General features: G+C 34.1%; 1 protein-coding gene across 34 annotated transcripts in view; it reads left to right on the forward strand.

Annotated features, from left to right (window-relative positions):
- RIMS2 (regulating synaptic membrane exocytosis 2) overlaps nucleotides 1-22,901 on the forward strand; it is a 792,768-nt gene that overhangs the window by 516,797 nt on the left and 253,070 nt on the right. For 22 of the 34 annotated variants that reach the window (XM_030937587.1, XM_030937589.1, XM_030937577.1 and 19 more), the window contains one exon: nucleotides 5,675-5,791. In XM_030937587.1, coding sequence (XP_030793447.1) covers nucleotides 5,675-5,791 — 117 coding nt within the window. Of the gene's footprint in view, nucleotides 1-5,674; nucleotides 5,792-14,977; nucleotides 15,044-22,901 lie in introns of all 34 variants that reach the window. The other 12 variants (XM_030937588.1, XM_030937585.1, XM_030937578.1 and 9 more) reach the window with 1 other exon arrangement.

Consider the following 22,901-nt stretch of genomic DNA (forward strand, 5'->3'; position numbering starts at 1 on the left):
ATCATGGCTGACATGGTGAAACCCCGTCTCTATTAAAAAAAAAAAAAAGAAATTAGCCGGGCGTGGTGGCGGGTGCCTGTAGTCCCAGCTACTTGGGAGGCTGAGGCAGGAGAATGGCGTGAACCTGGGAGGCAGAGCTGCTTGCAGTGAGCCGAGATCGTGCCACTGCATTCCAGCCTGGGTGACTCTGTCTCAAAAAAAAAAAAAAAAAAAAAAAATAGACAAAAGGGATCGTATCAAGTTAAAAAGCTTCTGTACGGCAAAGGAAATAACAAAATGAAGACACAACCCACAGAATGGGAGGAAATATTTGCAAAGAAACTATCCATCTGAAAAGGGATTAATAGCCAGAAAGTATTAGGAATTCAAACAACTCTATAGGAAAATAATTCCAATAAGCCAGTTAAAAAGTGGGTAAAAGATTTTAATAGAGATTTCTCAAAAGAAGACATACAAATAGCAACCAGGCATATCAGAAGATTCTCAACATCACTGATCATCAGAGAAATGCAAATCAAAACTGCAATGACATATTATCTCACCCCAGTCAAAATGGCTTATATCCTAAAACAATAACAAATGCTGGTAAATATGTGAAGAAAAGGGAACCCTTGTACACTATTGGTTGGTATGTAAATTAGTACAACCACTATGGAGAACGGTTTGGAGATTCCTCAAAAAACTAAAAATAGAGCTACTATATGATCCACCATCCCACTCCTTGGTATATACCCAAAAGAAGGGAAATCAGTATATCAAAGAGATATTTGCACTGTTATGTTTGTTGAAGTACTGTTCACAATAGCCAAGATCTGGAAGCAGCCTACATGTCCATCAGCAGATTAATGGACACAGAAATTGTATTTATACATGATGGAGTACTATTCAGCCAGAAAGAAGTGAGATCCTCTCATTTGTAACAACATGGATGGAACTGGAGGTCGTTATGTCAAGTGAAATAAGCCAGGCACAGAAACACAAACATTGCATGTTGTCACTTATTTGTGGGATATAAAAATCAAAACAATTTAACATATGAGATGGAGACTAGTAGGATGATTACCAGAGGCTGGGATGGGTAGCGGGGGTGAAGGGGATGTGGCGATGGTTAATGGATACAAAGAATGGAAATAGTAAATAGAACCTAGAATTTGATAGCACAACAAGGCAACTATAGTTAAAATAATTCAATTGTACATTTAAAAATAACTAAAAGAGTATAATTGGGGCCAGGCACAGTGGCTTACACCTGTAATCCCAGCACTTTGGGAGGCCAAGGCAGATGGTTCATGAGGTCAGGAGTTCGAGACCAGCCTGGCCAATATGGTGAAACCCCATCTCCACTAAAAATACAAAAATTAGCCGAGCGTGGTGGTGCACGCCTATAGTCCCACCTACTTGGAAGGCTGAGGCAGGAAAATCGCTGAAATCCGGGAGGTGGAGGTTGCAGTGAACCAGGATTGCACCACTGCACTCCAGCCTGGGCAACAAAGCAAGACTCTGTCTCAAAAAAAGAAAAAAAAAAAAAGAGTATAATTGGATTCTGTGTAACACAAAAGATAAATGCTTGAAGGGATGGATTTCCCATTTTCTATGTTGGGATTATTAGGTATTTTGTGCCCTTATCAATATATCTCCTGTACTCCATAAATACATACACCTATTATGTACTCACAAAGTTAAAAAATTAATATTTAAAAAGATATCTGCACTCCCATGATCATTGCAACATTATCCACAACAGAATTGATATGGAATGAAACTGTCATCAACAGATATACAGGTAATAAAAATGTTAATATACACAATGAAATACTATTCCAACTTTTAAAAAGAAGAAAATTCTGTCATTTCTGACAACATAGTTGAACCTAGAGGTCATTATGTTAGGTGAAATAAGCCAGGTATAAAAAACAGATACCAGATGATCTAACCTATATGTAGAATCTAAAAAGTTGCAGTCTCTGAAACAGAGAAAAGAGCCTGGTGGGGTGAGATGATTGGGGAGATATAGGTCAAAAGACTCAAAATTTCACTTAGACAAGAGGAATAAGTTCAAGAGATCTATTGTATATAATGGCAACTATAGTTAATATATATTTGAAAATTTCTGAGAGAGTAAAGTGTTCTCACACAAAAGAATAAATATTTGAGGTAGTGCAAATGTTAAATAGTTTGATTTAGCCATTCTGCAATGTATACACATATCAAAACATCATGTATACCATAAATATGTGCAATGTTTACTTGTCATATCAAAACATCATGTATACCATAAATATGTGCAATGTTTACTTGACAAAAAAATTTTAATGAAAATAGAGAACTAAATAAACACTGAATTTAGGAAACAGTACAGAACAATGGAGAAAGTCCTGAAGAAATATGAAGGAGGGAATTAATAAAGATTAGGGAAAAATCAGTGAAACTGACACAAAATGAGGCACAGACAGTAAGAAAAAGAAGTGAAAAGAATGTTTGTTAACCCAAAAGTTAGTTATTTGAAAAGATTGGTGACATCAATACAATAAAAGGAATGTACATGAAAAATGAGCAGTATAAATAAATAAAACATTGAAAAAGGGAAACAACTACAGATAAGAAAAAGACTTTAAAAATAATAATCATTATGAAATTATGTTACTAAATTTGTTAATCTAGGCAAAATGGTTAAATTTCTGAAATAGATATATTAAAATTGGCACAAGAAGAAATGAAAGTTAAATAAAATAGCAACCAATGTTCATGACCAGCCTGGCCAACATGGTGAAACCCCATCTCTACTAAAAATCCAAAGCAATTAGCCAGGTGTGGTGACAGGCGCCTGTAATCCCAGCTACCTGGGAGGCTGATACAGGAGAATTGCTTGTACCTGGGAGGTGGAGGTTGCAGAGAGCTGAGATTCTGCCATTGTATTCCAACCTGGGGAAGAAGAGTGAAACTCAGTCTCAAAAAAAAACAATTAAATAATAATAAAAAATAACAACCAGCAAATAGGTTGAAACGGTACTCAAAGACAAACTACTGTCTTCCCCCGATCCATCCATAAAGAGAATTCCAGACTAAAAAGTTATTATGGGTAAGTTTTGACCAAGTGTTTGAGAACTAATATCTGTTCTATACAACTGGCTCTAGAAACAGATAAAGAAGGGAAGTTGCCTAATTCTTTTTCTGGAACTAACATAACCTTAGTTCTAATTCTTAAAGTATAATAAAATATATATGTATTCCATTTTCATTTTTTTTTTTTCAAGGACAGAGTCTCACTATGTTGCCCAGGCTAGCCTCGAACTCCTGGGCTCAAGCAGTCCTCTAGGCTCAGATGCTGGGACTATGTGCCTCTGTGCCCAGCTTAAGAAGCCCATTTTAGTTACAAACATATGTAAAAAATCTTACTTTAAGTAAATCTAACCATGAGTTTAAATCATGGCAGTGAGACACCAGAAAAATTGTTATGATAATTCATCATATTAATGGACTAATGGGGAAATAAATCTTACTAGAGGCAGAAAAAGAATTTTATTGTTCAACTTCTATTCACATAAGATAGTAAACTAGAAGAAAACCACCTACACTTCGTAAAGGCTTAATAAAGCAAGCATTATAATGGAAAAACTTTAGCAGAATTTACATTAATAGCAGAAATAAGAGATGGATGTTCATTAATATTGTCACTGTTTGAAATACTGCTTCAGGTCCTGAAAAGTGTTAAGGAAAGGAAATAAAGAGATTTCAGGATTGGAAGAGAAGAGGTGAAAAATCATCATTATTTGTTAATGATAGGATTATCTACACAGGAAGGAAACCCAATATAATCAAAATATTAAAACTTATATAGGAGTTCTGCCAAATAGCTGTCTATAGATCAACTTATAAAATTAGCAATTACTAATTGGAAAATATAATAAAATGTAAGTGCTATTCTCAAAAGTAACCCAAAGTATCTAACAATTCACGTACTAAGAATTCACAGGATCTTTTTAAGTAAGATGTAAAACTTTGGGTAAGTAATCAATGAGAGATACGCCCTATGCATGGGTAGAATTACTTCCTATAATAAAGATATCAATTTTCCATAAATTAGTTTATAAATCTAATGCCATAACAATCAAAATTTTATGTGCAAATAAAATACCAATAAATCCATTTTGAAAGAAGAAGAGAAAAATTTGCCAGCAGGCAAGAATAATTAAAACTAGGATGGAACTTGAATAACAGCAGCAAAATAGACATATCAAAGGGAATCTTTAGTAAAAGAATAATATATATGCATTTACAGTGATATTTATGTGTGAACTTGACATATGATGATAAAGTGGCACTACAATTAATATGGAAAGGGTGGGTCAGACAGGATAGGAAAATTAGCTCACCAGTGGAATAAATTAAAAACTGGACTCCTATCTTTCATCCTACAACATGACATGCCATGTCTTAATTGTGTTTTAAAGAGCTGTTGCATGTCATCAAGGATGAGGTAAGAGTTGAAGCAAGAGATTACTTAGGTAGCTTTTTTTTTTTTCCTTTTTTTTGAGACAGAGATTTGCTCTTGTTGCCCAGGCTAAAGTGCAGTGGTGGGATCTCCACTCACCGCAACCTCCACCTCCCGAGTTCAAGTGATTCTTCTGCCTCAACCACCCGAGTAGCTGGGATTACAGGCGTGCACCACTACGCCTTGCTCATTTTTTTTATTTTTTTATTTTTATTTATTTATTTATTTTTTGAGACGGAGTCTGGCTCTGTCGCCCAGGCTGGAGTGCAGTGGCCGGATCTCAGCTCACTGCAAGCTCTGCCTCCCGGGTTTACGCCGTTCTCCTGCCTCAGCCTCCCGAGTAGCTGGGACTACAGGCGCCCGCCACCTCACCCGGCTAGTTTTTTGTATTTTTTAGTAGAGACGGGGTTTCACCATATTAGCCAGGATGGTCTCGATCTCCTGACCTCGTGATCCGCCCATCTCGGCCTCCCAAAGTGCTGGGATTACAGGCTTGAGCCACCGCGCCCGGCCCATTTTTTATTTTTTAGTAGAGACGGGATTTCTCCATGTTGGTCAGACTGGTTTTGAACTCCCGACCTCAGGTGATCTGCCCACCTCAGCCTCCCAAAGTGCTGGGATTATAGGCATGAGTCACCACACCCAGCTTAGGTAGCTATTTTTATGGCATATTCACAATGATGGTAATTTGGACTAGAGTGGTATCAAGGGAGATGGCGCAAAGTGTGCAAATTTTGACTTGTTCCCCTAAGCTCTGAACTCATGTCCAACCACCTATGAGGCATCCCTATCTGCAATCCTATAGGTCACGTATACAAATGTGTCTAACACTGAACATATTTTCTCCGTACAAATCTACTCATCCTCTTGAGCATATTATTGAATATCAGTACTGGAGACCTGGTAGTCATCCTTTAATAACTTTGATAGTCCTTATCATATCCCCACTGTTATTAGTTTAATTTGAGCTCCTTATGCTGCATCTGTTATAGCAGTAATCTTATTTTACTGTCAACCTTCCACTGAAACTTATACCTTTAACCAGAGATGCAATTAGTGAAAACAAAATTTGGACTTCACCATATAGTGATTTTGTCTTTTTCTACTGTGCTTTAAAATAAACCTCATTTCTTAGTGTTTCAAATGGTTTACTAAGATACTTAATAGATCTTGTTGTTGTAGTCGGAATGTGGAACAGGGGCTTCGAGGGACACGCACTACTACCGGACATTATAATACAATTAGCCGAATGGATAGACATCGTGTCATGGATGACCATTATTCTCCAGATAGAGACAGGTAAATGTGATTAAATACTATTAGACCTTATTAGTAATATAATCACTGCTTTCAGGAAGGAGTTACCATAAAATGTTTTCACATATTCCTTTATCTTAGTTTCTAAAACAATGTTTTTCTGTTACAACGCTTACATTATTTCTTATGACTGCCACATTGTTAAAAATAAATAAACACAACCTTTTCTCTGGTAAGAAAAAAACAAAATTATCTTTCTCTTGCCATTTTGGTTTTTTGTTTAATCAAGCCAATTAAGTTAGTGAATCTGTATAAGTGATTATAATGTTAATTATAGTGAAACCAAGATGTTTTATTATTTTTGTCATAACCAATTATTATATATAAATACTTTCATGAGACAAATATTTTAAAGTCTTTTACATTCATCAGAGAAACTGGTGTGACTTTTCACATATAGAAGAAGTATTGAGACAGAGTCTGATTTGTTTAGGAAACATTTTATGATTCATGAAGAGGTTTTTCCTCATGGCTTTCAGTAAACCTTTTAAGCATCTTAAAGATTGATTGCTGTATTTGGAAGAGCTCTCTGAATTTGCTCCATTAAATGTGACAAACTTGGAAGTAACATGGTATGTTATAATGCTTACATTAACTACTATTAATATTTTTAAGTTAAGCAAATTGATAAACTCTAATTCATGCTTTGGTTATACGTGAAGTAAGTGCCATTATATTTCCCCAGCTCTTCAAATGATATGATAAAATAATGAAGGAACTCAGAATTTCCTTTGTATGCATCCTAAACTGATTTTAGGAAGAACATTTGGGGGCTTTTAAATAAGCTGATATGAGAAATTACTGTTTACATTTATACACTTAATTTTTTTGTCTAAATTAAGATTATACTTAATTCATGCTTATTATTTCACTGTGATTTAGTATACTTCTCCAAAAGTAAAGAGAGGATATCATAGTCTTCAATAGTGTCTTAACAAGTATTGGTTTTTGTGCCTGAGATCTAAGAAGAAATTATATATAAGAAGTTATTAAATTAATATTGCTTTTAGTGATAAATGAAAGTTAATGTAGTATTTTATTTTCTTTTAATTTGCTTAACTTTTTCTTAGTAATCTGTATCTTTAGGGGTAATTACAGACATGCTACCTATAGAAGTTGATACTTATCAAGTACAATACTGTAATAGAAAGAAGAGTAACTATGTTGGCATGATTAGGAGTTGAAAGGAGTCATATTAGGATGAATGAAGAGGTATTTTAGTTGCCTAATAGCATTTTAATGAGCTTGATTGTTTCTGGAAATTATTTATATACCAAGTCATAAAATTCTTGTTCCTTGAAGGCTTGTTAATGGAAATGATGAGAGAGAAAATTCTGAAATGAATTTAAACTTTCTTCAATTTTATGTAAAGTTTTATTTTAATGAAAAAATGGACTTTTCTTTAAGACAAGCAAATACTGTCTAAATCTTGCAGAAAAAGATAAAATTAACATCTAGAATTATACTTATAAATAAAAATGATTGCTATCATGTAAAATGCATAATACTTTATAAATATTTAAAGGCAAATGACCCTAGGTTTAATGGCAACACAACTTCCTATTAAAGCCTAGATGATTAATCCTTGGTATTAGTTAATATGGTTATATTAGGTAATTATCATATCAGAGAGAGCCTACAATGTGCATTTTTATGTCTATCCCAACTTATGTCTACAACTGAAACGTCATTTTTTTATTTAAAAAATTTATAAATCTTTTAGTTTAGCAAAAATGTTCATATAATTGTTTTCTGAAGTTTTCGAGAAAATTGATCCATGTGATTTTTATTTCTCTTTTAGAGCACTGTTGATGCCAGATCACAATTTATCTTAATTGTGAACTGCCTTAAATCCTTTTTTCAAATAAGTAAAATAGAATTTTATTTAAATAGGAATATAAAACCATTTCTAATATTATTTGATTATCTGTGTAATCATTAATAGGAATTAAAAAGTTCAATATTATATATATAATCTATCACATTATTAAGCAACAAGTTCTTAATTTCTGCTTTATCTTAATATTCTAAGAGTTTTGGTAATAAAATGCATATGGGTGAATTATGATTTTTAGAAAATAAGAATACTCTAAAACTCTTACAGTGAATTTTCATGAATAGCATTTTAATCAATAATAATGTTGATTAAAAAGCCTAAGAGAATTTCCTTTGAGATAATAATAGTAATTTAGGTCTTTTGAGAGGTACAATAAATAACTTTTCTTGTCAGTAAGAATTGATGCACTGGACTAGAATATATTTTATTGAATGTAATATTATTTTATTGAATCTTTTTCATAGGATTTGAAACCAAATGGCCTTGATTTTGAATGCAGGATTTAACCTCTTGTTACCTGTGTCTTTGGGAAAATTAACCTCTTTGACACTTGATTTTCTTATCTGTAAAATTAGAATATCAATATCAACTTTACTGAGTTTTGTAGATTAAATGACTCGTATCAACTTTATTGAGTTGTGTAGATTAAATACACTGCCTCCAATTGTATAGTAGGTACTGAAAATTCCTGCCTTAAACTTACCATTTTAAAAGGCTATATTCACTTGCAAATAATTTACATTTAATGTGCTTAGTAATCAAGAAAAAAGAGAGAGAGAAATCAGCCAGTTCATGTAGTGTTGTTGTTGTTTTGTTTGTTTGTTTGTTTTTTGAGACAGTGTCTCACTTGGTCACCCAAGCTGGAGTGCAATGGCATTATCTTGGCTCACTGCAACATCTGCCTCCTGGGTTCAAGCGATTCTCCTGACTCAGCCTCCCAAGTAGCTGTGCCACCATGCCCAGCTAATTTATTATTATTATTATTATTATTATTATTATTATTATTTTGTATTTTTAGTAGATATGGGGTTTTGCCATGTTGGCCAGCCTGGTCTCGAACTCCTGACCTCAGGTGATCCACCTGCCTCAGTCTCCCAAAGTGCTGGGATTACAGGCATGAGCCACCACACTCGGCCCATGTAGTTTGTTTTGTTTTGTTTTGTTTTGTTTAAGTTTTGTATATAATGAATGTAGGGCATGAGTTGGACCTTGAAAAATGGGCATGTTTATTCAGGCAAGACCAAGAGCAAGGATAGACTATATTGAATGAGAAACGATCCTATTTGATATTCATTAATAGTACTTGGTTAAACTTGGGTGGTGTAAGGAGAAGATATAGTATTTATATCCTTTCTATAGGTAATATAAAAATAATTTATACATAAAATTTTTATTAGGTCTTTGTTTCTCTGCATATCTCACTGTAGTATCATTAGTCAAAATCCTATTCTGCTTTGCAAAGTAAATAGATGCTTTATAAGTAATTTAGAAACCTGGATACAAGGACTCAGCTAAAACAAGGAATTATTAAGCATATCTTTCATCTTCTACCTCCATTCCCCCACTTTTTATACCATTATTTTTCCGATAGGTCCTGGTAACTGCTACAACTAGGAACATAATTTTTCCTGAGGCAGACTATGTGGCCTTAGTATTAGAAATCAATACAAAAATTAGCAGGGTGTGGTGGCAGGTGCCTGTAATCCCAGCTACTCAGGAGGCTGAGGCAGGAGAATCACTTGAACCCGAGTGGCAGAGGTTGCAGTGAGGCGAGATTGCGCCTGGGTAACAGAGTAAGACTCTGTCTCAAAAAAAAAAAAAAAAATTATTTTAAGAACTTTTTGTTTACTTGAGTTAGTTTACTATTAGAATAAGTATAGAGTATTAGTATTTCTGTAACGTGTCAGAAGTACTCCATACTATGCATTTTTGTGTCTATCCTGGAGGCCAAAATACATTAGGGCATTTATTTCCATGGAGTATACTTTTAGTATCATAAGAATACAATTAATACTGGCAAAAGATAAATTACTTTACAAACTTTTTTCTCCTATACATTCAATAATAAATATATATTCTAAAAAGGAAAATGCCCTATTATATGGACCACTGGCATACCTTACACACTTATGCTATTTCTCTATTCCTTGTCAAGAAGTCACCTACCAGAAAGTATAACACACACTCATAACTATTTCACCAAAAACAATAGTCTCTTTTTTCCTTTCAGTTGTCAATTATGAAGGAAATATATCTCTAATAGTTTAAAATTATAAAGTAAATGAAAAAAGAAAATTCACTTTACAAAAATAATACAACATTTTATTTTACTTATTTTATTTGCGTATTTCAGAAACATTTTAAGATAGTTAAATCATACTGAGTAGAATGTAAGGACTACAACATAAGGAAAACATTAACAATATTAAAGACACATGCCAGGCACAGTGGCTTATTCCTGTAATGCCAGAATTTTGGGAGGTTGAGGCAGGCACATCACTTGAGCCCAGGAGTTCTCAACCAGTCTAGGCCATATAGTGAGACCCTATCTCCACACACACAAAAAAATAAATAATAAAATAAAGTAAAATTATCCCAGATGTGGTAGTGTGCACCTTTTTTTTTATCCCAGCTACTCTGAGGTGGGAGGATTATATTAGCCCAGGGAAGTCAAGGCTGCAGAGAGCTGAGATCGCACCACTGTACTGCAGCCAGGGTGACAGAGCACGACCCTATCTCTAAATAAATAAATAAATAAATGAAAATTTAAAAAGTTTTTGCATTAAGTAAGGGTTGTTGGAAACTATAGTTTTACTTAAGAATGGAATATTTTATCACCCATTTTTGCAGTTCTTTTTTGTATGGACTAAAGTTATTCCTAAAGGGGACATTCGGCTAATTTAATATAGTAGAAAGACAATTCATTATAAATATAATTTTGTGTTGTCTTTTTTTTTTTTTTTTTTTGAGACAGAGTCTTGCTCTGTCCCCCAGGCTGGAGTGCAGTGGCGCAACCTCCGCCTCCTGGGTTCATGCCATTCTCCTGCCTCAACCTCCCAAGTAGCTCACTGCAACCTCAGCTCACTGCAACCTCCGACTCCTGGGTTCATGCCATTCTGCTGCCTCAGCCTCCCAAGTAGCTGGGACTATAGGTGCTCGCCACTACGTCCGGCTAATTTTTTGTATTCTTTATTAGAGACGGGGTTTCACCGTGTTAGCCAGGATGGTCTCGATCTCCTGACCTCGTATTCCGCCCGCCTTGGCCTCCTAAAGTGCTGGGGTTACAGGCGTGAGCCACCGCGCCCGGCCTTGTGTTGTCTTTAAAGATTATATTGCTTAAGAATCCAAGTGTCTAGAAATTGGATTAGTAATCTAGTTTAATACTCTAAATAGTAATTTTTTATCATGAGCCTTAGAATCCATGACTTCTTTATTTTGTTTTTGCTTTTTAAAAGTTATTAAATGTATTGTTTTTCTGTTTTTTTCTTTTACAGTGATTTACTGCTCAGATTGGACTAACTGCAGTTTTAATATAACTTACTTTATTTGTTTAAGTCATTATGCATATTTAAGGCACTATGCATACTTATTGCTCAAATTTTATAATGTCCATTAATTTTGGAAAAAAAGTAAGCATGGTTCAGTGGAGAAGTGTAATATGTTTTAAGGTTGTACCAAGTGGATGCAGCAAAGGACTTTGAGTATGGCTATAGACCTTAGGTAGATTTTAGAGGGCTTACTAAAACACAATGGTAAATTTTGTATAATGTTCATGCATGAGTTTTTATAGTTTTCAACAGAACCTCAAAGAGGGTCATGACCAGATAAGGTTAAGAACTAACATGACTAGAGACAGAAAAGAAGAATAAAATAAACTGATGCTTGATAAAGGTGATTCTTGCTTAATGGCTGCTTTGGCTTTATAGAGACAAAGTTAATTATAAGACTCTTCAAGGAAACTATTAGAAATTGGATGATTTTATATATATATTTTATAAATTTATAAATTTTAACAAGCTTTGAAGTTTACATATTTTCTGTTATTCTTAAGTAATTTTGGAGAAAACCTATTCCTTTTAAAGCAGTAAAGCCCAACATCACAACTGTTGGGTATTATTTCTCTTCTTCATAAAGCTATGAATACTTTTTTAAATATTTTCTTACATAGGCTCATAATCTTTCAGAAATTGGGTTAGTAATCTAGTTTAATACTTTGAATAGTAATTTTTTATCATGAGCCTTAGAATCTATGACTAGAATGTTTCTATAATTATATGAACCACATATGAACCACTGCTGTTTTTTGAGAGAAGGTTCATCATAAGAACAGTATAATTTGGATTTTACTTTTAAGTGCAATCCAAAATATACTTGAGTGGGTCAGCCATTGTGCACAAAGATTTAAAACAGACATTATCCTGGTCTAGCCAGACAAATTATCATATATCTACTAATTTGAAAATGTTGGAAACTGTGTGGCAGAAGGATAATAATATTGGAACAGATTGGAGAGAAAATTACTTGGTCGGGTGAACTGGAAAAGGCATTACAGAGAAGCTGGACTTCAAAGATTGAATAAGATTGTGAAAAGTGAAGCAGTGGAGATGGAGAATGGTGGGCATTCTTGACAGAATGATGAACATGAACAAAGTCTTGAGTCAGGAAAACACATGGTAATTTAGAGAATCTTAGGTAGTCTGTTGTACCTAGATAAGAGGTAGTGGTATGGGGAATGGAAAGGGGTAGAAGATGAAGATTGAAAGTAGTTTAGAACTTTTAGGGAATTTATACTTGTTTTTTCATATTAGGAACCAGTGAAGGATTTTTAGTGAGGTACCTATATGATCAGAAAGCATAATGTGCAAATAAACTTCTGTAGACAGGATGAAGATTGGATTGAGTCAAGGGAAGACTGGGGTCTGAAGGTAGGAAGACCTAAGAGAGGGTTGTTTCAATAGGCATAGTAAACCTGATTTAAGATGTTGGCAAGACAAAAGGTAAAGGAGAGAAATCTGAGTTATTTAGGCATCAGAACAAGCAAGGTTTGTAAATCAACTGAATGTGAAAAATGAGGAAATGGAGGAGTTAAATTCTGAGACTGTAAAACTTGGTTTATTAAATAAATATTTTAATCCTTAGTTGAAGTTGGAATTGCAAGAGATTACAAAAAGAGGAATAGCTGAAGTATTATATTAAGTTCCAAAGGGAGATTAAAGAATTATGTTAGAAATTAGAAGGGACTTCAGAGATGATGGAGTCTTATGTTTTGTAGCGGTACCTGAGAGACTGCTATGACAGGTAAAAATGAGGCTAAATGGATAGGGATCTAGGCTTCTTACTCTCTTTAGCCAGCATCATTCTGATATTATTTGATTACTGTATATTGATTCTATATCAAATTTTGTTTGAAAAAAAGTGATCTGCTAAAAAAAAAAAAAAAAAAAAGAGTTTGAACACCACTGCTTGAACCTCCTCATTTCACAAATTGGCACCAATGTCCAAATAGGCAAAGGGTATTGTTCCAGTCTCACAATGAGCATGTGTTTTCCTGAAGTGTCTACCTGTCACTCAAGCATTATGTGGAGAGCCCAGAAGCAGATGGAAAAGTGTTGTGCCACCCAAAGAATAATCAGTAATAAAGCAGAGTTACTGTTTACACCATAAAAACAATTGCATTACTTAGAAAGAATGTGTTGGAATATAAGATCAGGAAATGAATCTTGGAAAACCACTGCCTCTCTACAGAGAAAGGAAATCCAGTACATTAAATGCATGAAGAACCAGTCATATAGGTAAGACACCAGGCTGTATGTACAAATGTGTTAAGAGCCTGAGTTTTGAATTAAGAAAGCCCTGAGTTTGAAACCCAGTCCTGCCACTTACTATGTAGCTCTGAACAAGCACTCACAGCCTCAGTTTATCTGTCTGTGCAATAGTGGGAATAGTAGAACCTACCTCAAAGAGTTGTTATGAGAAGTAAATGAGATAATGTAGGCAAAGCTTTTAATGGTGTACTTGGCATATAGTTCAGTGTTAAATAAATACTATGTTTAATAGCCAGAGAGGTTTTGGAAACCAAAAAAGCAGAGAGTATTAAAAAATAGAGATTTGAAAATCAATGTCTAATACCAAAGGTAAGTGGACTATGATGAGGATTAAGAGGAAAAGAAAGAATTTTGGGGGGATTTCACATTCATAAGGTAGCTTCGAGAGTGTGGTAGAAGCAGAAGTCAAATTACAGTAAGCTTAAAGCATGAAAGTAAAATCTGGCAGAGGTGGCAAGAATTGTAGGCATGTATTTTAAGATGTTCTATATTGAAAAGAAAATGAGCGAGATGCAGTGGCTTGAACAGAAGGAAAGGTTAGCAGGGGTTTTATTTTTAGGATTAAGTGCAGTTGAGGAAGGGAAGGCAGAAGAGAATAATAAATGAAGCAAGGTCATATGGGAAGCAGGATTACAAGTAGAGGCATCTCTTTAGGTGCAGAAGACAAGGACAAGTGAAGATTTAAATGTATGTTTACTTTAGAGATAGAATTGTGGAAGTTGAGAGAGTTCAAGGTTCATTTCCATTGTTTACGGAAATATGATAAACTGCTAAGATCAATTGTTTTAGTATTAAAGGTTCTAAGAAAGTAAGAAATTTTAAATTAGTGCTTTGGAAAGAAGAGATGGGTAAAAGATCAGTGTGCTGCTTGAATTGCTTATGGTAGTTATGAGGCAAGAAAGGTAGCAAAGCCAATAGCATGTAATACATAATACATAATAAACATAGTGAATGGAAAAATGAATGGCATCCAATAAATGTAATAAATACAATTAATAATCAAAAGTAATCTGGATCAGTTTGCTCTTAATTAAATGTAATTGTTAAAGCCCTTTGTAGTTATTTTTAATTAATAATAATTAAAAGAGAAATAATTACCTTATAAATTTCCCAACATTTATAAGTATTTGAAATTACTTCATTTATTATTTCCTTCTTAAACTTTCTGCTTATTTTATTTTTCTCATCTCATCTTTCCTTCTAAAAAAATGGTAAAGCATCTCTATCATATAACATATTCTAGATGGTGCTAAAGACGTTTGAGTAATAATTGATAATGTTATATTTTGTTGCATTTTATTTTAAAATATTTAGAATATTTTAACCTTTGGCACTGTCATATTACAATGAACGCTGGGTGGAGGGGGCAAGCTTTCCAATAACAGTTTCCATTTGCTTTGCTTACTGTCTGCCTGTCTTTTTAAATCTCACTTTTTAAATTAAACTATACTTTTTTCACTTCTTTCTTGAGTCTTATTTATATTCTTGTTTCTGCCATGCTTGCAGTCATTTTCTTACTCTACCTCGCTCCAGATACAGTCAGACCATTGACCATCATCACAGGGATGGCAGGTATATTTTTCTTACAATTGAGTCTGTTTGTGGAATTGCTTGTGCCTGTGTATTGATATGATGTAGGTCACTTTTATTTCTGTTTTTATGTACATACATATATGGTTTTTAATGAAATACAGAAATATCACCCATATAAAACAACATGAAATAAAACATATTAACTAATTGTAGTAGGACATCAAAAATACAGTGTCCCTTTTGTAAATTAGGATCATCTCTTTGGTGATTCTAAAAATTTAGTTCACCAGGAATTACGGTTAACTCTCTATTATCTATAAAGATAGAGTAACAGTATTCTCTTTAAATTAACTCCAATTGACTACTCACCTTCCTCAGCAGAGTCCATAATTAGGTATTTAGATGGCATAGGTCTTGAAAACTCACTTTTTCACCTCACTACTCCAGAGTAGAGGAATCTGTCCTTGAAGTGCTTAGGTTGAATTGATTTGTTTGTGGTTACCTTGTCAGAGGTGGCTGTGATCTACTCCTTTGTCATAGTAGGTAATCCATATCTGCAGAGAATACTGAGTCTGTGAGAAAACACTTGTTCATTTCTACCCTACCACCATTTCTCTTTCCAAAGTGGGAATTTGCGGTGAATCATAGATAGTACAGCTACAATGCCTTAAGGAAATATAATTTACATTGGAGGGAAATCTCAGTTTCCTGGCATGTAACTGCAAGAGGGATTAACTAGAAAGAGAGGTTAATCAGAAAGAAAAGGGAGAGAAGATCTCTAAAATTTGAAAAGTTCTCAAGGCTGTATGAAGATTTAGAGATTTGAGCCAGTGACAACATTTGAGATCTTTTAGGTAAAGAAATAATGTAGGGGAAGGGTTAGCTAGTATAAATTAGGAATTATGTGCCATGATTGGTCACCTTGACTATTGTTTCTAAGTGATTCGGAGTTATGTGTGACTTCCTTCATCCCTATGAAATTAACTAAGAGTTGATAATAAAAGAGTTTATAAAAATTATTAAAAACTAATGAGTCAATTTGTAAGTATTTTATTTATGTGGGTAAAGGTGGAAGGAAACATAAGAGGTAATAGCAACTGCAATTTACTAATAACTTTTGTAATATCTTTCAGCAAATATAATTGAAATTTAGTGCCTTCCAGTTTATTATATAATAGTTATTACTATATTTAATTTTCTTTTGTAATTTTTTACTTTTTTGTTATTCTGCTTCAATCCTAAATAATTATCTTTTGTTGTTTTTTGTTTTTACTGTTGCTATATATTACATTCCCATTATTTTTTACTTTCAGTAATTATACATTTACCTTACAAAAATATGGAAAAGTAGTTATGTAACTGTATTTTGATAATTGGCTAAAGCCTTTTTAAAGGTGGGTGACATACATGAATGAGACATTACTGATTATAGACTTATTGTATATACTCTGGTGTCTCTTCATTTCATTCTAAGTTAAAATCATATCACATCACTTTTTCAATAGTTTGTATTTTCTTAGTTATCAACAAATAGGTTGTTTGCTTTATGTTACTTAGTTTCTCCATTCACCAATGTAGCTAGAATTAGTTCTTGATCATCTCAGTTTTGCACTTTTCCCCAGATTCTCAACTTCAGCCTAATTGGCCCGTTTTGAAGAAGACATTTATGAATTGTCTTTCTGTGCCACAGTTTGGTTTGTGCTGAGGAAACAGAGATCATTAATGTTTATATTAAAATGTAACATAGAAAAATCTGTTTCCACAAGCAAGTTATCAAATATCTAATGTAGGATTTACTATGTATATTTACATGTATATGTAATATTTATTTTATATGTATTAAGGTATTTGCCTTGCCTAGGACAACAGAAACTCTTGAGGGTCTAAGTCTAGTGACCTAGACAATATGGGTAGAACTTGTAAGAATGAAGTTCCTTAGTTTTTTTTTTAAATATTTTGTACCCGTTAACCAACCGCTCTTCATCTCCTTCTCTCTACTATCCTTCCCAGTCTTTGGTAACTACCATTCTATTCACTGCCTCCATGAGATCAATTTTTTAGCTCCCACATATGAGTGAAAACATGCAATATTTGTCTTTCTGTGCCTAGGTTATTTCATTCAATATAATGTCCTCCGTTTTCATTCATCTTGCTAATCATCCATTTCATACATGATTTTATTCCTTCTTTTTTAGTTCATACTACATTGTGTGTATATATATCACATTTTCTTTATGCATTCATTTGTTGATGGACACTTAGGTTGATTCCATATCTTGGCTATTTTAAATAGTGCTGTAGTAAACATGGGAGTGCAGGTATCTCTTCAATATACTGATTTCCTTCCTCATGGATATATACCCAGCAAAGGAATTGCTAGATCATATGGTAGTTCCATGTTTAGATTTTTAGGAACCTCCATGCTGTTTTCTATACTGGTTGTATTAATTTATATTTCCACCAGCAGTGTACAAGCATTCCTGTTTTTCTTCATCCTCTCCAGCACTTGTTATTTTCAGATTTTTTTTATAATAGGCATTTTAACCTGGGTGAAATGATATCTCATTGTGGTTTTGATTTGCATTTCTCTGATAATTAGTGATGTTGAGCATTTTTTTATATACCTGTTGGCCATTGTATGTCTTCTTTTGAGAAATGTCTATTCAAATATTTTATCCATTTAAAAAATCAGATTATTATTGTTATTTTGTGCTACTGAGTTGAGTTCCTTATATATTCTGGTTATTAATCCCTTGTTGAGTGAATAGCTTGCAAATATTTTCTTCCATTCTGTAGGTGTCACTTCACTTTGTTTATTGTTTTCTAAGCTGTACAGAAGCTTTTTACCTTGATAGAATCTCATTTGTGAATTTTTGCTTTGGTTGCCTGTGTTTTTGAGGTCTTACTCAAGAAATCTTTGCTAGATAGAAGGAGTAAAATCTAGTGTTCAATAGCACAGTCAGGCAACTATAATTAATAATAAGTTGCTGTATATTTTAAAATATCTGGAAGAGAAGATTTGAAATGTTCCCAACACAATGAAATGTAAATGTTTGAAGCGATATATATCCCAATTACCCAGATTTGATCATTATATATTGTATGTTTGTATCAAAATGTAACAGTACCCCATAAATAATGTATAACTATTATGTACCCATAATTTTTTTGAAATATTAGCTTTCTTCTAATTTTACTACATACAAATGAATGTGTATTAGTTACAACACAATGTAATAACATGACATCCTTGAATCTACTACCCAAACCAAGAACCAGAACATCTAATTAGGTATCTCACATTTCCCTGCACTCTCCTTGCCTATTATATCCCTGTGCCTCTTTCACAGAAGTAATAAATGCTATGCTGAGTTTGCAGTGTAACTTCCTCTTTTTTTACTTTTTTTTAAAGGGACTTTGATCATTTGTTATTTACTTTCTAAGTTTCTCATCCTTCTGACCTCCATCCCAATCCACTTTGAGATTCTTGGACTAATCTTTTTTTGGACATGTGTTGAACGTGTGAATGCTGACCTAGTAATCTATCCATTCTCCTGTATTTATTTCTGTAATGTTTTGTGCTTGTTATTTTTATATCTTGTACCTTTTGTGTAATGCAAGTAAACACAACCACCCCCTACCCTTCCTTGTTGCTGTCGTTTGTTGACCTCTTAGTAATATCATTTTATTCACGGATGATTTTAGAACCTGGCTTTAGTCTTCCTCAACATCACAATTCCTGCCATCAAGCCAGAGTAATGTCAGCATTTACCTCAAGAATGTATTTAGCACCCACTCACTTCCTAAACTTTCTCTAATGTAGTGAGCTTTATCTCCAATTCTACTTTGGTCAGTCACTCTCATGACCATACTTTACATTTTATTATCAGTAGAAATTGTTCTAGCTCTGAAATCTTAATTTGAATACTACGCTCTTGGACTCCATTATTGCACACTTTTTTTCTTATTGTTTCATTACCTTATTTCTACTTCACTTGTTCTTCTGTCTCAGTAGAGAATGCTACTCTCTTGACCCCTTTATTTTCTTGCTGTTAGCCTCCATCTTTCTTTATCTACTTATATTTCCAGAAGTTGAATCCATTCTCAGAAATATCCTCAATGCTGTTGCTACATTGTTCTTCTTTTACGTATTTAACAAGGTTCAAACCTGGATTACTTTCTTTCTCTTGTAGAATGGTTTTTGGACTAGATTGTCCAAATTCTTACTTACTTGAGTCAAAATAATTGACCACTTAAAATAGACAATAAAAAGTAACTTTTTCATTGAGAGCTGTGGGAAAAAAAAGTAGCATCAGTATTTAAGTATTCAGTTGTCTAGCATATACTTTCAACTGGAAATTGTTTCCTAGGAATAAAATATGTGTTAATAGCTTCAATTGGGCCATAGTTTGGCTATATGATATCTGGAACTTTCTAAATGAATGGGATGAATGTAGTAAATTCAACATGACATCTCCAGTTATGCCCACTCCATTAGAAGAAGCTGGGCTTTCACTGGTCTGTCTACCGTAGTGTATAACATGAAAAATTATGAGGACTACCTCTTTTGGAACAGAAGAATAGAGACTTAAATAAAATAATGTTTGCTAAGCTTTTTTTATATTACTTCATGAGACAATATTAACTAACAATAGAAATCAAAGCAAGTCTTCTGGCCAGGTTATGCTAACTAGTATGAAATAATATTTGGTTCATTGTGCCTTTTAAAATGCACTCATTTGAACAAACATGTTTAGGATGGATATCATGTTACCCTTTATTAATATATCTTTATTAAAATATACCCTTTATTTTAATAAATATAACCTTTTTTAACATTTACCTTTGTACCCTACTTATTTTTCTAGTACTCATCTCTGCTTAGAGCTATACACAACATATTAAGGAACTACTAACATCTGTGGTGGGCAGCTAGATTTTTATGTAAAGTGTCATGGAAGAGACAGCAACTCAGCTGTATCTTAAAGAATAAATAGGAATTATTTAGATTCATGTGGAGGTGAGGGAGGATGTTTGTGACATTTTAAAGAATGTATGAACAGGGTCACAGAAGTAATAAATATCGTATTTTAGAATTGTTGTAACATTATTCGCAAGGTGGGAAATAGGAAGAAATGAATCTGGAATGATAGAGAGGGTTCCACTTATGAAGAATCTCTTGTTTTTTATTATTATTATTATTGAGATGGAATCCGCTCTGTCGCCAGCCTGGAGTGCCAATGGCAGATCTTGGCTCACTGCAACCTCCACCTCTCAGGTTCAAGCAATTCTCCTGCTTCAGCCTCCTGAGTAGCTGGGATTACAGGCATGTGCCACTGCATCTGGCTAATTTTTGTATTTTTAGTGGAGATGGATTTTCCCAATGTTGACCAGGCTAGTCTCGAACTCCTGACCTCAGGTGATCTGCCCACTTCGGCCTCCCAAAGCGCTGGGATTACAGATGTGAGCCACCATGCCCAGCCTGAAGAATCTTATATACTCTTCATAAATGTTAAGGAACTTAAATCAAAGACTGTAGGTTCTAGAGGTACCTTGAAGGGGTTTAATTAGGAATGGTGATAACAAGCTTGTTCACCTTAGAGTACCTACCTACAGACTATGTGAATGATTGATTTGAAGAGAAAAAATGAAAAGAGAGACATGTAGTGGATGGAAGAACTGAGAGAAAATAGTGGTTTTAATAAACTAAAATCAGCAATACTTGATAAATAATGGTTTGGATTTTGAGAGAGTGCAGAGTCATGAAAAATTCCCAGTCTTATACCTTGGATAACTAGATTCATAAGGTACCTTAGCAGGGTCCAGGTGGGTTCTTAGGGGGGGAATCAGTTTAGGTGTGAGACAAGTTCAGTTTTGGAATTACTGAGAAAACCAAGAGGAAACATCTAGCAAGGAATAGAGTAAACAATTTTAAAACTTGAAGTTGCCTAAGCTACACAGAGTAATTTCAGAGTAAATTCACTACTAATGGTAAGCAGTCATAAAATGTAAGTGAAATCAGTCTGAGAAACAACCCATGAAATGAGAGCTTAGAAGTTTTTCCCTGCCTGAGAAACATTATCATTAAGTGGCAGAGGGAGGAAGAGGAACTTCTGAACTACATAAAGAAGAATGAGAAAAGTGGAATGACGAGAGCTAAAGGAATAGTTTCAAGAAGAAAGTAATAACATTACTTTAAAAATAATGAATGAAAAATGCCTGTTGGATATGTCAAGTGAGGTGTCATGGATGACTTTAGCTCGGATAATTTTAGAAGGAAGGTGAGGGGGGAAAAAAGGTTGCAGTAGCCTAAGTATGACCAGGAGATAAGAAAATGAACTTATCAAGAAAGTGTGAAGGAGAAGAATTAGATAGCATATGTGATATCAAAAGATGTTTATTTCCCTTCGATTAGGAAATATATCCATGTGTTCACACACTGGAGCAAAGGATGTTTTAGAGAAAGATAAGTCAAAAATACAGAAAAAAAGAGAGAATGATTGGAAGAAGAGTCTTAGGAGAGGTAGGAAGTAATCAGACTAAACACACGGGTGGATTTTGTGAGCAGAAAGAAACTGTTATTTGCCACTGAGGCAGGAAGAAAATAGATGGGAGAAGTGAAGCTAAGTAAAAGGATACTAATAGAGAGAAATCAAGTTAGTTATTAAACCGTTGTGAGTGTTTTAATGACTGTGTGAGTAGGAAGATTGGTTAGAAGGGAATCTGAGTGTTTTATGGGAGTGGTTCAGATGATCAGTCATAGAGTTCAGGGTGGATAAGGAAAGAAGAAAGTCAAAGATAGTGATATACACTGGCAGGAATTTGTGGGACTGATGCCAGAATAAAGTAAGGGTTATTGAAGTCTTGAAAATCTGGAGATTGGGGTTCATGATTGTTCAATGATTTTCTGCCTTTGCATTGAAATCTTCTAACACTACCATAGTCAATCCCTAAAATTAGCAATGATTAAGGGATAGTGATTGGAAGTTGGATAGATAATAGCAACCTGTATTGACAATGAACGTTACTGCCAAGTGGAATGCTTAAGAGAAGTAAGGACTATGTCCATTATGGTTCAGAGGGTAATAGTCAGAAGTGTCTCTAGAGAGCCACCTTCCCCTCCTGGATTCCTGGACTGTGAAATGTGAAAGAATAAGTAGCTTCTGCAGATGAAGGCTACAATGGAAGCAGAGGCTACACAGTTGAACTAAATGTTATTTGAGGCAGGAATATGCAAAAACCATCCTGCAGGAAGGTTGATGTTTAAGGAAGTTTATTAATAGTGGAATAAGGGTTCTCAAAAATACAAAAGAGAATTAGAAGAGATTAAGAATGATACAGAAGAGAGAATAGGAAATGAAGAATTTAGGGAGAAGAAGATACCAGGGGGCAGTGGGGATTGCCTTTTCCTTGATAGCCAACAATCACAGAGATAAGATAATTGAATAGAACTGATTAAATTAAAATATTCTAAGTTAATTGTCAGTTGTTTTAATACCAGAACTGGCTGAGGGTTTCTGGAAAGGTTTGACCTGTGTCCAGATTAATGATGAGGGCTGCTATGAAGTTTGAAGAGAGGCAATGATGGTCTTATCTCAAGATGGGTATCATAACTAGAACCCTGGTTAAAGAAAGGATTCTGACAAAGCTAGTGGAGTCATGGTTCTACACATAGACTGTTTTCTTAAAGATTCCCTACATGGAAGGTAGTGCTGAGTGCTCTTAGTCAATGTGATGTAAGCAATAACACACTTTCCCATCTCCTATCGTTTTTAATGTTAGTTTCTCTACATTACCAGTCATCTTCTGTCCTCTTACAACTGTTTTGTTCTCCATCAAAACTAACTTCTTTTTACATTTCTGACTCTAGCCTGTCTTAGTTTCTCTGGAATTTTCC

The sequence above is a fragment of the Rhinopithecus roxellana genome, chromosome 9 (genome assembly GCF_007565055.1).
Source record: "Rhinopithecus roxellana isolate Shanxi Qingling chromosome 9, ASM756505v1, whole genome shotgun sequence".
Lineage (NCBI taxonomy): Eukaryota > Metazoa > Chordata > Mammalia > Primates > Cercopithecidae > Rhinopithecus > Rhinopithecus roxellana.